The sequence below is a fragment of the Peromyscus leucopus genome, chromosome 3, assembly GCF_004664715.2.
Source record: "Peromyscus leucopus breed LL Stock chromosome 3, UCI_PerLeu_2.1, whole genome shotgun sequence".
NCBI lineage: Eukaryota > Metazoa > Chordata > Mammalia > Rodentia > Cricetidae > Peromyscus > Peromyscus leucopus.
In genome coordinates, this window is record NC_051065.1 from 23,405,474 (window position 1) to 23,420,038 (window position 14,565).

The 14,565-nt window shown below is 40.4% G+C and overlaps 1 protein-coding gene across 1 annotated transcript in view; it reads left to right on the forward strand.

Annotated features, from left to right (window-relative positions):
* Fam133b (family with sequence similarity 133 member B) overlaps nucleotides 1-14,465 on the forward strand; it is a 32,327-nt gene extending 17,862 nt beyond the window's left edge. The window contains exons 6-14 of the mRNA XM_028861989.2: nucleotides 3,719-3,797; nucleotides 4,436-4,510; nucleotides 4,618-4,650; nucleotides 5,065-5,127; nucleotides 5,611-5,703; nucleotides 7,002-7,052; nucleotides 10,236-10,322; nucleotides 11,782-11,826; nucleotides 12,910-14,465. Of these exons, the coding sequence (XP_028717822.1) occupies nucleotides 3,719-3,797; nucleotides 4,436-4,510; nucleotides 4,618-4,650; nucleotides 5,065-5,127; nucleotides 5,611-5,703; nucleotides 7,002-7,052; nucleotides 10,236-10,322; nucleotides 11,782-11,826; nucleotides 12,910-12,996 (613 nt within the window). The 3' untranslated portion in view covers nucleotides 12,997-14,465. The remainder of the gene's footprint in view (nucleotides 1-3,718; nucleotides 3,798-4,435; nucleotides 4,511-4,617; nucleotides 4,651-5,064; nucleotides 5,128-5,610; nucleotides 5,704-7,001; nucleotides 7,053-10,235; nucleotides 10,323-11,781; nucleotides 11,827-12,909) is intronic.
* The last annotated feature ends 100 nt before the right edge of the window (nucleotides 14,466-14,565 follow it).

The following is a 14,565-nucleotide window of genomic DNA, read 5'->3' on the forward strand; positions in this document are numbered from 1 at the left end:
TAGAGGTTGCATTGTAGATGTACCAATTTGGGGTGAGCATCCATGTTTCCATCTGTTAAAAAGAAGCTTCTCTGTTGAGGGATGAGACCTGCCCTCATCTGGACATGAGGATAAGTATTTAGAATGTGTTAGAAGTTTTATCTGATTAGGAAAATGGCAGTAGTAGGTTCTCCTCCAGGGTCTGTGGTCTTACTGGCCCCAAGCAGTTGGCTAAATTTGCAGTATTAGCTGTAAATTCCCTCCTCCATGGGCCTTAGGTCCAGTTAACTGGTGGCTACCTCCAAGCTAAAGGTGTCACTCTTGCACCAGGAGGGATATGCCGTGCTCATCTTTGTGGTTCGCAGGCATTACCACTGGTGCTCTCCCTTGGCAGCCTGGATAGCACCTTCAGACACTTCCAGAGCTGTCCTCAGAAAAGAGGCTACACATCAGTCAGCTTGACTCCTCCAAGTTCCTTGTCCAAAGTGTGTAATCAGTCTACAGCAGTAGGCTCTTACCTTCAAGTTCTGGGAGGCTACCAAAGGTAGTGGCCATAGCCTATATTGTTTTGGAATCTCTGACTCCCTGACCAACAACTCAGAGAAGTTTCCCATGCTTGGCACTGGGTATTTATTGTTATAATCTATGGCTTCTTCGGGTAGCATTATCATCCTGGAGACAACTCCCTTTTTTAATTATGTTGTGTGTTTACTTGATTGTATCTGAAGTTTTGCTGTGTCCACCTTGCTCCTGCAGCCGCTCAGACCCAAATAAATACACAGAGGCTTGTATTATTTATAAACTGTATGGCCATGGCAGGGTTCTTGCTATCTAGTTCTTATATCTTAAATTAACCCATTTCTATTAATCTATAAGTTGCCACGTGGCTTGTGGCTCACCAGTACTTTTACATCTTGCTTCTCATGGCGGCAGCTGGCAGTGTCTCCTGACTCAGCCTTCCTTTTCCCAGAATTCTCTCTGCTTATCCCTCTTATACGAAACTTCCTGCTTGGCTACTGGCCAGTTAGCGTTTTACTTATCAATCAGAGCAATGTATTCACAGCATACAGAAAGACATCCCCAGCACTTGATTCTTTGTTTTAGATTTCTTTGTATATCTGGGTATTGGTCCTCTATCAAAAATTCAACTAGCAGTTCTCTGTCAGCTTCCTCTTCAGTGTTTTTTCTGCTAGGCAGCAACTTCAGTTTAAATGAGGTCACAGTTGTCACTTGTTGTCCTTAATTCCTGGTCAAGTTGAGTCCTGCTCAGAAAGTCCCTTCCTGGCCCTGTATCTTGTACGGCACAGCCTGTTTTCTTCTAGCAGTTTTAGCCTTTCTGCCTCCCTTTGAGGTCTTTGATTCATCTAGAGTTGATTGTTGTTGTTGTTGTTTTTGGTTTTTGGAGACAGGGTTTCTTTGTGTAGTTTTGGTGTCTGTCCTGGAACTCACTCTGTAGACCAGGCTGGCCTCAGACTCACAGAGATCCACCTGCCTCTGCCTCCCAAGTGCTGGGATTAAAGGCGTGCACCACTACCACCTGGCTAGATTTGATTTTTGTTCAGGATAATATATGTGGGTCTAATTTCGTTCTTCTACATGTGGACATCTAGAATAATGAGTGATTCTTAAAGTAACATTTAACAGGGGTTTTTGTTTTGAATATATGATTCACACGCATGAGCAAAATAGACATTTGAGAACCTGGCATGGCTAAAACACTTGGAAGAAGACTTCTATCACTCTCTTCTGCAGCCTCTAAAATGTGTCACTTAACCTTGCAGTTATGTGCTGTTTAAAATGATGGTGCCTTCATTGAGGTTCACGGAGAAGTTAGAGAGGCGTAGTAGGAATACTGTATGGTGCCATTCCAAGTGTAGCAGCTGATCCAGGCGAGTCAGAAAAACCGGAGGAGGGGCTCTCATCTTTTGTAAATACACAGTCACAGTTTCAGGCACTATTATTTAATATTTCATCCTTTTTGTTTCTACTACAGTCCTGAAGTAACAAATCACCAGCTGCAGAATACCTTTAGATCCAGGCAGCTGTGGTTGATGCTTACCGTATGTTATAGGGAATCCTTTCAGCTCAAATGTCCATCTCTTCCAGTGTGCTTAATTATTGTTCTTAACCACTGCAGCATACCAGAAAAGTCGTCCCCCCCCCCAAAAAAAAAAAAAAAAAAAAAACCTTTAACATGCTAAGAGGGGATGGAATTTAAAGAGGACATGCTCAAGAACACATTTTAATGCCCGTGAGTCAGAAGCCTTTAGAACAACCCACAGATTGGGTAATTCATAAGAGCACTTAGAGGAGTCCTGGCAGATAATCCCACTCTTAACAAGATGAATGACAACAGAAGGATGTCAGGTCCTGTTGAAAAGGGGAACTGTGGAAAGTCAGACGCAGGCTTGCAAGGGGTCTTGCTAACAGAATCATACAAGGCACACTTATTCCTCTAGCAAGGAATTAGGACAGCATGTGGGATGTTGCCAGCCCAGAAGGCTCATTAGGTGTTTGGTGCCCAGGATTTTTATTGCTGGTTAGTCAGTCTCTGCCATCACATTCTCAAATTCCGCATTCCCGGAAACAAAGCAGGTACTCGCCCTAAACTGTACTGTGTCTTCCCACTTACAGAGTTTAGACAATACACTATTCTTTTGTCTTTTTTAATTGTTTGCTTTATTTGCATTGGTGCTTTGCCTCCGTGTATGTCTATATGAGGGTGTCAGACCTTGGAGTTACAGACAGTTGTTAGCTGCTGTGTAAGTGGTGGGAATGGAACTTGGGTCCTCTAGAAGAGCAGTCTGTAGCTAGAGTTTTCCTGCCTGACCCACAGTCAGGACAAATCTCTCTCACCCGCCACTTCCACAGCGGCTCAGATCCAACCAAGTAAACACAGAGACTTATATTGCTTACAAACTGTATGGCCGTGGCAGGCTTCTTGCTAACTGTTCTTATAGCTTAAATTAATCCATTTCCATAAATCTATACCTTGCCACGTGGCTGGTGGCTTACCGGCATCTTCACATGCTGCTGGTCATGGCGGCGGCTGGCTGTGTCTCTCGCCTCAGCCTTCTGCTTCCCAGAATTCTCCTCTCTCCTTGTCCCAACTACTTCCTGCCTGGCCACTGGCCAATCAGTGTTTTATTTATTGACCAATCAGAACAATTTGACATACAGACCATCCCACAGCAGCAGTCAGTGCTCTTTACCCCTGAGCCATTTCTCCAGCCCCAGGGATATGCTACTCTCAATGAGGGATGGTAAGACATCCAAAATCCAGCTCCAAGATGCCCACCTTAGGCCAGTGGTCCAAGAAGGTAGGCTGTATGAAGCCTTTGGCAGGCAGGTCGAGTATTTCATGTCACAGGCCTTACTATGGAATGTAGCATTGAGTAAGATAGACTTACTTGGCTCATCTTAACATTGACAGCTTGTGGTCTGAGGCAGATGTCTTACTTTCCCTGAACTTGAGTAAGGCAGTAAGGTACCTATTACTGGGTTGTTGTGAGATTTAATCAAAATAATAATTAAGCATTCTGGGTTTGGAAGAGGAATGATATCACTTGATGGGCTCTATTATGATTATTTACATGGTTGTAAACAAAGAAATTTGAACTATCAATATGACAAGGGTCTTAGAATATTAAAATGTTATTTACAAAAAATTTTATCTTGTTTCTGTCCATCCACTTAAATTGAAATGCTGGGAAATTGTATTTGTCTTTCTGTTTTTAAGGGAGGAAGTAAAGGAACAGCTGGAAAAGAAAAAGAAGGGTTCCAAAGCTTTGGCTGAATTTGAAGAAAAAATGAATGAGGTTTGTAAATAGCATTTTCTAAGAACTAGACAGATCTTTTCCTTACAATAAAAATAAATCTCTTTTAATTGTTTCACTTTAATAAACCAAGGATTTGAGCATTGCACTTTAGGCATTAAGGGGATTCTAGATTTTTATGAATTTTACTGTTACATTGAAAGGCAGGTTTGTGAGTCAATTAATGCTTTCTATAAAAATAAGGACTCAGTAAAGGCACTTGCCTCAGAAGCCTGATGATCTGAGTTTGATCCTCAGAACCCACATGAACATGGAAGGAGAGGACCAACCCCACAGAGTTGTCCTCTGACTTCTCGTGGTAATCATAGTCAGACTTCTTGTTTGTTTTTTTGGAGACAGGGTTTCATTAAAAAAATTTTTGAACCCAGCCATGGTGGCACATAGCTTTAATCTCAGCACTTGGACCTAGAGGGAGGTGGATCTCTGAGTTCAAGGACAGCCAGGGCTACACAGAGAAAGTCTGTCTTGGAAAAGCCACATCTTACACAGATGTATGTACAAATGAAAATAAATGCATCTTTTTGTTTAAAAAAAGAAAGCTGAGATAGGTGTGGTAATAAAAAGAAACTAGGAAAGAAAAGGGAACAGTAGCTTCTAATGATATCTTCACCTTTTTGCAGAATTGGAAAAAAGAACTAGAAAAACACAGAGAGAAATTACTAAGTGGAAATGAGAGCTCATCCAAAAAAAGACAGGTAACACCTTTTTTTGTTTATTGCCATTCTTTGGATTTCATAATGGTGTGTTAATAATACATTTGAATCTCACCCATTTATTCAGGCTTGTGTTTATTTCTATTTAGAGAAAGAAAAAAGAAAAGAAGAAATCTGGTAGGGTGAGCAAAAGTTTCCTTTTTTCTAAATGTTACAATTAAGAGCTAAAAAAACATAAAAAGTAAGAATGATTGATTTTTTTTTATGTTTTTTTTTAATAAATATGTATTAAAGGTATGTTAAAGGTAACTTAGACTGTAGATGAGTCTAGTCCGGGAGTCCTTTGGTTGTGGGGGGTGATGTTCTCTTCATGACATGAAGGAGATGTCAGCTCCCTCATCACCTAGTGATTTTTCTGTTGCTGCTAAGGAGGATAATTGTCGATCATTACTGCATAAGTTGTCACTTTGTTGAACTTCTGGGAGACAGAGATGACTTTTTTGTTAGACACTAGATTGATTTCACTAAGTACTTGAGAGAGTTAATAAACCAATTCCTGCATCTCACAAGCTTTAATTGTTTTGTGCTTGGTCAAGTATTCATCTTCTTCCTCATCGAGCTCTGATTCTTCCAGCAGTTCTTCAGATTCTGAAGATGAGGTAAGACTGGCTGTGGTGGTTCATGAAGTAATTGCTGTCTACTTGAACTGAATGTCAAGGGACTCCTGTGGAGAAATTGCTGCTAGGAGTGTTGACTTTCTGATTTTAATTCAATGTTCATAGCCTAAAGTACCCATATATGAATACATGAAATGATGAGATGTTTAGATATTAGTATTTGTTTTTTTAAGTTTGCCTAGTCCATTTAAGATAGAATTTATTTTTTGAAAAATCTAAATGCATTTGACTCATTGGTTAGAATTACAAACATAATTCAGATCATTTGACTCTTCTATAAATAGAAAAATGGTATGTTACATTGTTACAGTCTAAACACTCATTGAGGAAAATAAGTTGATCCTTTCATTGAGGAAATAAGTTGGTCCTTTCATTAAGTTCTGGCCATTACTACATTTGTGATATTAGTTAAACGGATAAATTATATTCTGAAACAGAAAGCAAAAGTTTCTAAATGTTTCGTAGGATAAAAAGCAAACAAAGAAGAGGAAGAAAAAGAAGAGTCGTTGCCATAAGTCTCCCGAGAGCTCAGTGTCAGACTCCGACTCGGACAGCAAGGTGAGACCCCAGCACTGAGTTGCCGAGAGCAAAAGCATTCCATGGTTCTGTCCATCCTTCCTGTCTGACATCCCTGCGGTCAGAAGGAACATGTACGATTTTTGTACTCTGAGGTTCTTTCTGCACCAGTTGACTGGGGTATTTAATATTGCACGTGTAGCATGTATTTGTTCCCTGAGTACTTTCATATACATGTTTCTGGGCCTCCAAATCTCCATGATATTGTTCCTTCCATTTTCAAAAAAATATTTGTAATTCAGGGGCAAAAAGGAGGTGAGAGTCGAGCTGATTATTTTTTTAGTAGCTAGCCTGGTGTGCTTTCTATTTTACCTAAATTTGTTCTGTACTAATTAGAAATGTCAAGAACAAAAGTGTGAAATATTTTATAAAAATGTTGATTGCAGCAGCCAGGACTGTACGCAGTGGTAGATACTATGAAGTACTGGTACCTACTTATTTCAATTGATTTGTTCCCATTGGAGAAATGTGGTAGAGAGCTTGCTTGGTATTATGGGAGAGACTCTGGGTTCAATCTTCAGTATCAGAAAAGAAAGAATTGATTCCTAGGTCCCATTTCCAGAGTCTGATTAGGATCAGAAATAGTCTATTTTTTTGACAAACGCCCTACATGGTTCTGATAAAGGGCACCCAAGGAACACAGGGGCCTCAGGAAACTAAAGCTCCTGATCAGGTTTCTAAAAGATCTTCATTTGCCCTGGGAAGATTTCTTCTGACAAAGTTCCCAGTGTGCAAAGTCCTCAGTGACTGTTGGCTATCTCTGTGTCTTTAAGGCAGCAGTCCTGTGATCATGATCGCTAGTGTTCCTGGAAGGCCTGCTGTGTGGTAGGTAGGTCCTGGGTAGGCCCTTGACAGTTAATGCATTTAACCCTTTGAGCAAACTGTATGAGGAGTTGTTAGTACAGAGGTTAATAGTTAGAACTAAGGGAATAAAAGCAGGATTCCTGATGAGGACAGTAAGCACATCAGATTGGTGGATGGCAGAAAACCATGTGGATTATAGAATTTGAGTGCATGTGGCCGCTACAGGCAGACAGTGGTAAAGGCCCCATTTTAAGATAAGCCATTTTGGTATTGCAGACTGTTGTAGGGTACATAGGTTTTATTCAGTTAGATAACATAAAGGGGCTCTTGTCTTACATGCAGATATACACATAAAATACATTGAACTTTTTATTTTTGCAATAAATTCTGATATTGAAGCAAACTCATTAGTCATGAATCAGATCATTTTGGGGGAGGACTACACTTCTACTGTGTCTCTTTGTATATTCATGCAGGATGGTTCAAAAAAGAAAAAGAAGTCAAAGGATGTGACTGAGAAAGAGAAGGTAACTATTTTTACACTGCCTTTAGATAGCCTGTCACACAGCACTTAAGAAGAAGTTAACAGTGATGTGTATCATACCAATGAGTTTCACATTAATGCAGTGGGTTTTTTTAAAATATGAATTCATTTATTTATGAGATGGGGACTCACTGTGTTGCCCAGGCTGGCTTCAGATTCGTGGGATCTTCCTGAGCAGCTGGGCTGTGACCACATGGTCCCACTGTAGCTTCACTATTCTTAATATTAATTGGTGTATATTAGCTAATAGAAGGACAAAACCCATATGATTGTTTTAGTAGTTCCCAAAGGATGTCACTTGATTTGGTGTTAGTCCTGATGTTCAAAACTATTTAAAAATAATGGCTGTTTCCATATTTCAAAAAAGTATACATGAGCCTAAAACCAAGTAATACAAGTGAAAAGCTGAGCCAGCCACCCTCCTGGTGGCTGGAATTAGTAAATGCTTTACATTTGTTTCTGATCTTATTTTCAAGTCACCACTCCTGCAGAGGCAGTGGTCCTGGAATGAATGTTCATGCTTCTCATCCACATTTAGCAAATAAGTATGTATGTATTCATAGTAACACACAGTATTGTTTGGTTTGGTTTAAGTTTTTTTTTTTTTTTTTAATAATTTATTTATTCTTATCTTATGTACATTGGTATTTTGCCTGCATGTACGTCAGATCTTGGAGTTACAGACAGTTGTTAGCTGCCACATGGGTGCTGGGAATTGAACCTGGGTCATCTGGAAGAGCATTCAGTGCTCTTAACCACTGAGCCATCTCTCCAGCCCCTGGTTTAAGTTTTTTAAGACAGGATTTCTCTGTGTAGCCCTGGCTGTCCTGGAACTCACTCTGTAGCCCTGGCCTCGAACTCACAGAGATCCGCCTGGCTCTGCCTCTCAAGTGCTGGGGTTAAAGGTGTGTGCCACCACTGCCCAGCCAAGTGTCAAGTTTTGAAACCAGCTTTTTATTCAGCATTACTGTTGACAATGTTTTCAAGTTTATTTCTTTTGCTTACAATATTACATTTATTCCCTGTTGTCCTATAGAGCATCTAGATTGTTTTCATTTTTTAACAGATTTATTTATTTGTTAACTGTCTGTATGAGTTGATGTGCACCACGTGCATGCAGGTGTGTTCATGTGAAGGCCAGCAAAGGACATATGATCTAGAACCGGAGTTAGAGGTGGTTGTTGTGAGTGCTAGCAACTGAAATGAGCCCTCACATAAGCATTAAGTGCTCTTAACCACTGGGCCCTCTCTGCAGTCACCAGTTATTTACAGTTTTCAGCAGTGCAGACTGCTGCAGTGCATATATTCATCTTTATGTGTTTAAGTGCTTTGCTTGTTTGTGTGCATATGCACCATGTACATGCCTAGTGCCCAGGAGAGCCAGAAGAGGGCACCAGTTACTCCAGAACTGGAGTGACATGCAGTTGTAAGCCACCATGGAGGTCCTGGAAATGAACCGGGGTCTTCTGCAATAGCAACAAGTTCACTTCTCTGGCTCTGTACAGTGGGTATTTCTTAACTGTTTTTTTCTCCTATGAGTTATTCTTAATTTTCTAATATGCATATCTAGGACTATAATTTCTAGGTTCCCAGAATGTGGATACATTTAATTTATCTAAAGATTTTCTCACCAAAGTGTTTATTAGTTTACATTTCTAGATGTTTACATACTAGATGTTTGCATAATTTTTAGTTCTTAAAATGTCTGCTTAAATTCCTAAGTACATTGTAAAAGCTTTAGTTTGTGTATACACACATATATATGTGCACATGATATGGGGAATGATGGTGTGCAGCATGTGTGTCTGGAGATCAGAAAACAGCTTTGTGAAGTTGGGTTCTCCCTTCTGCCACTCTGGTGTCGTTCTGCTCGGAGCTGTCTTTAAAATGTCAGCGTAGGAGTTGGAGAGTTGGCTCAGCACTTAAGCAGGCTTGCTTCTCTTCCGTCAGACCCGAGTTCCCAGTTTGGGTCACAATACCTACATTGGGGGGCTTATAAGCACCTCTAACTCTATCTAGCTCCAGGGGATCTGACACCCTTTTTCAGCCTCCATGGGTACCTGCACACACACATGACATACACTCTTGTGCGCGCGCACGCACACACACACACACACACATATACAAATGAAATAAATCTTTAAACTATAATACTCTAAATATACCAGTGTCATTATACAGACATCATTTTAAATCATAGCAGTTAATTACCAACTGGTTTTCTTTTCTGATGAAATCCTGAGTAGAAACAAAAGGATTAAAATACAAAAGACCTAAATCTTCCACCATCTTGGTTTCTTAGGACCTTAAAATTGTGTCTGTTAATTTAAGGAAATGGAACCATATCCAAATCAGTGCTTCTCAACCTTCCTAATGCTACGACCCTTTAGTATAGTTCCTCATACTGTGGTGACCCTCGGCCATACAATTATTTTTGTTGCTACCTCATAACTATAATTTTGCTACTGTTATGAATTGTAATGTCAATATCTGTTTTATTATGGTCTTAGGTGACCCTGTGAAAGGGTCATTTGATCCCCAAAGGGGTTGCAACGCACAGGTTAAAAACTACTGTTCTAAATGGATATGTAGTTACTTCAATTTACTAAATGAAAGTATTACTGTAGTGGAATAAAAATTAAGTCCTGGTAAATGTCACTATGTTAGAAATTTCTAATTTTTTTTTTTTTTTAGTTTTTCGAGACAGGGTTACTCTGTAGCTTTGCGCCTTTCCTGGAGCTCACTTGGTAGCCCAAGCTGGCCTCAAACTCACAGAGATCCGCCTGGCTCTGCCTCCCGAGTGCTGGGATTAAAGGCGTGCGCCACCACTGCATTTAAAGCTGGATGATTTGTAGAAGAATTATTAGAATAATTATTAAATGTAACTTAGAAACATGAGGATTTGGGCTTGTGTGATGGCTCAGCAAAAAAAAAAAGCCCTTGGTGCAGACTTGAGAACCTGAGCTGAATCCTTGGATCTCACAAAGTTGCAGGAAAGAATAAAAAGACTTTGTAGAGTTACCCTCACTGCCACACACGCACACATGTGCCTACATGCAGATATACACACACTACAACAAATATAAATTTTTCACTTTGAAAGAAAGCATAAGGTTTTCATGGCAGAGTATTTTTTAAATTGGCATACCTGTATTTGTTTCCATAGGACACTAAAGGACTCAGCAAAAAAAGAAAGCTGTGTGAAGATAGAGCGCTCTCCTCTGCCTCGTTGTCCGGGTCGGATTATGAAGAGGTGAGGAAAGAACAGGACTCTGTTTCAGAGTCGACTTGTAATTGTATGACTGTCGTCGTCGTCGTTGTCGCCATGTTTTCCTGCACCTTCCGATGCCGTATTTGTAATACTGTCCTTCTGGTTCCATGGAAGACGCTGGACAGACAGAGTGCGGCAAACTGAGGGCCGGTCTGGCTAAAGTAGGAGGAAGAGTCACACGTGCTCTTCATTTGTGTCTTACACGGACTGTCTGGGCACTGCCAAGAGAGCTGGTTTCCTGAGTCTGGCTTCGCTAGGCCTTTCTCCTTCGGCGTCCATCTTGCCCAGCTGTCAGTCGGTCTCTCTGTCTGTCTACCCTGATTCTCAGGTCCCTGCTTCTATATCTTCCTTGTTTGGTTGTTCCTATCTCCTTTTTTACTTCATTGTTTTTGGTTTATGAAAATGACCCACAGACCCGTCACACCAGCCGCCCCATCTTATAGCTGGATGTTTTATGCTTTTTGAAATGAAACTCATAGCTAATATAAACTAGATACACTAATTTTTATATTACTGTCCCCTAATAGAAGACGTGAAAGTAAGTAGCAGTGTGTAACCTGATGAAGTTGTGTTTGAACATATAAGCACTTGAGTATGAGACTGGAAGATAAAAAGTCAGTTCAGGCTGGAGTTGGGACCTCACAGGTAGCCTTCAGAAATCTCTGCCTCCAGTCATTTTCCAGAATAGTGGACAGTATTTAGACAAGCTTTCAGAGAGCTACCATCTAATTGCAAGCAAACATATCTACTGTTTATGTCTGTTCCTCTAATCCTTAGTCTTTTTAGATTGTCGATGACTTTTTTATGTGTTGTGTCATGTATATAGTATGTAGTTATCTAACAGGTATACCATACAGCTCAATAGTTAGGCAGTTTTTATGGTCTAGTACTGTTAATAGTTAACATTTAGCCAGTATATAATAAGGAATGCTTAATAAAGTATCTTATTTGTACTTAACATTTAATATACACGGGCTTAGTATACACAGGTTTTAACAACTTTCGACTTACTACACCATGCTTTAAAAGGTCAAAGAGAAGTACAGATGATGCGAGCATTGTTATTTCCAATAACAATTATTTGAACCCGCTGCTCTAGAGAGTGCACTGTATGTGTGACCAGTGCAGAGTACTAACAGTGATTGAGCTGATTGAGCTGCAGCCGAGACTCGGGTGCTGAGCTGTGTTGTGCTAGTTATGACACCTTCTCAGAGTTGGCACTCCTCGGTTTTGGTGCTGAGAGACAATGCAAGGGGAGCTCTTAGAAACACTTAAAATCTTAATTTACCATTTTGTTATTGAAACTTTATTGATATAACAGGAGTCATAAAAATGTGATTTTTACAATCAAAATTTTCTACGTGTGACTTGAACATGTAAGATAAATGCACTGAGTACAAATTACGTTTGTCTTCTGTTCACACAAATTTCAACTTCGTAGGTGCAAGCAAAAAGGAAGAAAAGCGGAGAAGAGCGCGAGAGAACAGCAAGTATCTTTCGTTTTTACAGACAGCGGCAGACCCAGGGTTCTTGACTGTCACGTTAGTTCAGCTGGGACCAAGTGAAGTGCTGGGGAGAGTGGTGTCCGTCACCTTTGTGACGTGATAGGGGAGAAGCAAGTAGGCTTAGGAGAGGGCAGCAAACATCCCCTGACTTCAGCATCTTACTGTTAGAAGTAGACGTTCAGAGCTGGCCAGAGTGGCGCACACCTGTAATCCCAGCACTTGGGAGGCAGAGGCAGGCGGATCTCCGAGCTCAAGGCCAGCCTGGGCTACAGAATGAGACCCTATCAAGGAAAAAAATAGACAAGTTCAAGGGGCTGATGAAATGGCACAGTGGGTAACGGTGCTTGCTGACAGACAACTCAGAGGAGTTAGAGATCAGCAAAACTCCAGCACCCTTTATCCACTAAAAATTTCACTCCTTTTCCAGGGCAGAGATTTCCCTGTAAAAATGGCATTTGGTTGGATGTGATGGTTTGTGCCTGTAATCCTAGCATCAGGAGTTCAAGGTTCAAAGCCAGCCTAGGCTATATGAAATACTGTCTCAAAAAAAAAAAAAAAAAGAATAGTAAGCATATGTTTTATTAAATAAAATATACTTCTAAGGATATGTCAGTACTTTGTGTTAGAGTTGGTATTAGCAGCTAAGTAGTGCTGCAGTCTGAACAGTACACAGTTTATGTTCCAACTTAGAAATATTAGATTACGTACTTGGACACATTAAAGCAGTTGGGGCTTGCTGTCTGTGAGTGTCCTGTGTTGGAACTGTAGTGCCTTTTCCTTTGGAAGTTGTGTATAACATGAGATGTAGCAATTGATAGCATGATTCAGGTGAGTCTTCTAGAGAAGTTTCTGTTGGAAACTGCTGATGTGCCTGTCTTTGAGACTCAGCAAGCACTCCTAGACTCCATAGCTGTGGTTGTTGGGGCTTGTCTAGAACGTCCGAACTAGTTTGCTTGCTTCTCTGGCTGTTTATGTAGCAGCTTGGGTGTAGCAGTGCCGATGTTGCTCACTGGCGTGTTTTCAGTAGGCACAGTAGTGATGCCTGCCGTGGGATATCTTTACAGGACAAAGCCAAGAAGAGAAGGAAGCACAAGAAGCACAGCAAGAAGAAGAAAAAGAAGGCTGCGGGTTCGAGTTCAGACTCAGCGTAGCCTCGGGAAGGAAGACCAGGGTCCCTTACAGAGTGCAATGTCGAAGGAGCTCTCAACTGTGAAGATTCTGACTACGTAGTGACTGACGTGCATGAATTCCCTTGTGTTTAGACTTCCTGGACTAGTCAGTAGCCACTTGGATACCGCTGTGTGAAGGGCCATGATTGTTGCCTGCTGCCTGAACACCTTTTCCTCTTCCAGTGCTTGGTGACTCTGGGGGACAGTGCTTTGCAGTCATCCTAGTGGTTAAGATATTTGGAATAAAGCTAATATTTTTTACTAGAAGTACTTAAGGATAAATCAACAGAAACGGAATCTGGATCCATCTTTAAGATGTAACCAGAAATAATGAGATGACTCTAGTAAAAATTTTCAAAGTAGGGATTACATTAATATTTCAAAATCCTTACTCTGTAGATAAGTATTTTAGTTTTTCCCCACGTATATTTTGATTTACTTGGGGAAGGAGCTTTTAAAGAGGGGGGTGGTTTGCTATCTCTTTAGCTACCAGAACAGCGTGCCTTTGATCTCACACTACTTTTGTGGACACAGTAGCCATGCTTCCTGGGAGGTCAGAGCTGGGCGCCATCAGTCCCGCCCTTAACTGGGGCTGATGACATCCACAGACTTCTTCGTATGCTGCTTTGAATGCACCAGAGATACCCAGCACTTTGCAGCATGAGAAAGCCCCCAAAGCTCTGGAATTTACCTCCACTTGAGTCATAACTGAATGTTTCTTAGGGTTAGACCGTGTTATGTCATTTTAATTCAATTTACCTACACTTTGGAGAGGGATTGTTTAGTAGACACTGGTACTTTCTGAACTGATAGCTAACAATTCTAAAGTGCATGTTTTATACAGGTTTTAACCAGTCAGAAGGTTTCTATGTAGCCAGTGATAGCTCCTTTTTGTTTTGTATAGATTTTGTTTAGGCTGCAATGTTTAGCTTTTAACTCCATACTCTTGCTGTCGTAAGTTCATTACTATGTTTAATGGCACACTTTCAAGATATTTAGCATGTAAAAAGCAGGACTTTTGGGTTTCATTTTTAACGGCTTCATATTGAAGCTGAGTCTTACCACAAACAAGTTGAGTGGCGGGCCTGGTATGCTGTATCTTGTTACATAAAGCTATGCCAGAATCTTAGTAAATAGAATGTTCTAAAAGTTTGTTGTCTTTGTATATTCATAACAGATTATGACATGTTAACTTACCTGAGAACTACATTACTGCTCTTCCTGTGTCATGTTTTTCTGAGATTTTTGTGCCTCATATCTCTTGAGTTATTAGGAATGTTAAAAGGAATTGATAAGTCATTTTCACTTTACACTTTTATATAATCAGGTAATATGAAATATAACGATGTACAATTTTGCCTGTTTCAGAGGGTGTGCTAATTATAGTGAAATATGCACAGAACATTTTGGCATGACAAGAGGCTGAATAAATAGCTATTTTACTTAAAATAGCTGTGCTCTTATCTCCCTTTGGGTCACAGTAGTTACACAAGTTGATGGTAAATATGCCCTGGGGTTTTAGTGATAAAAAGAATGTGTGTCTTGGGAAGT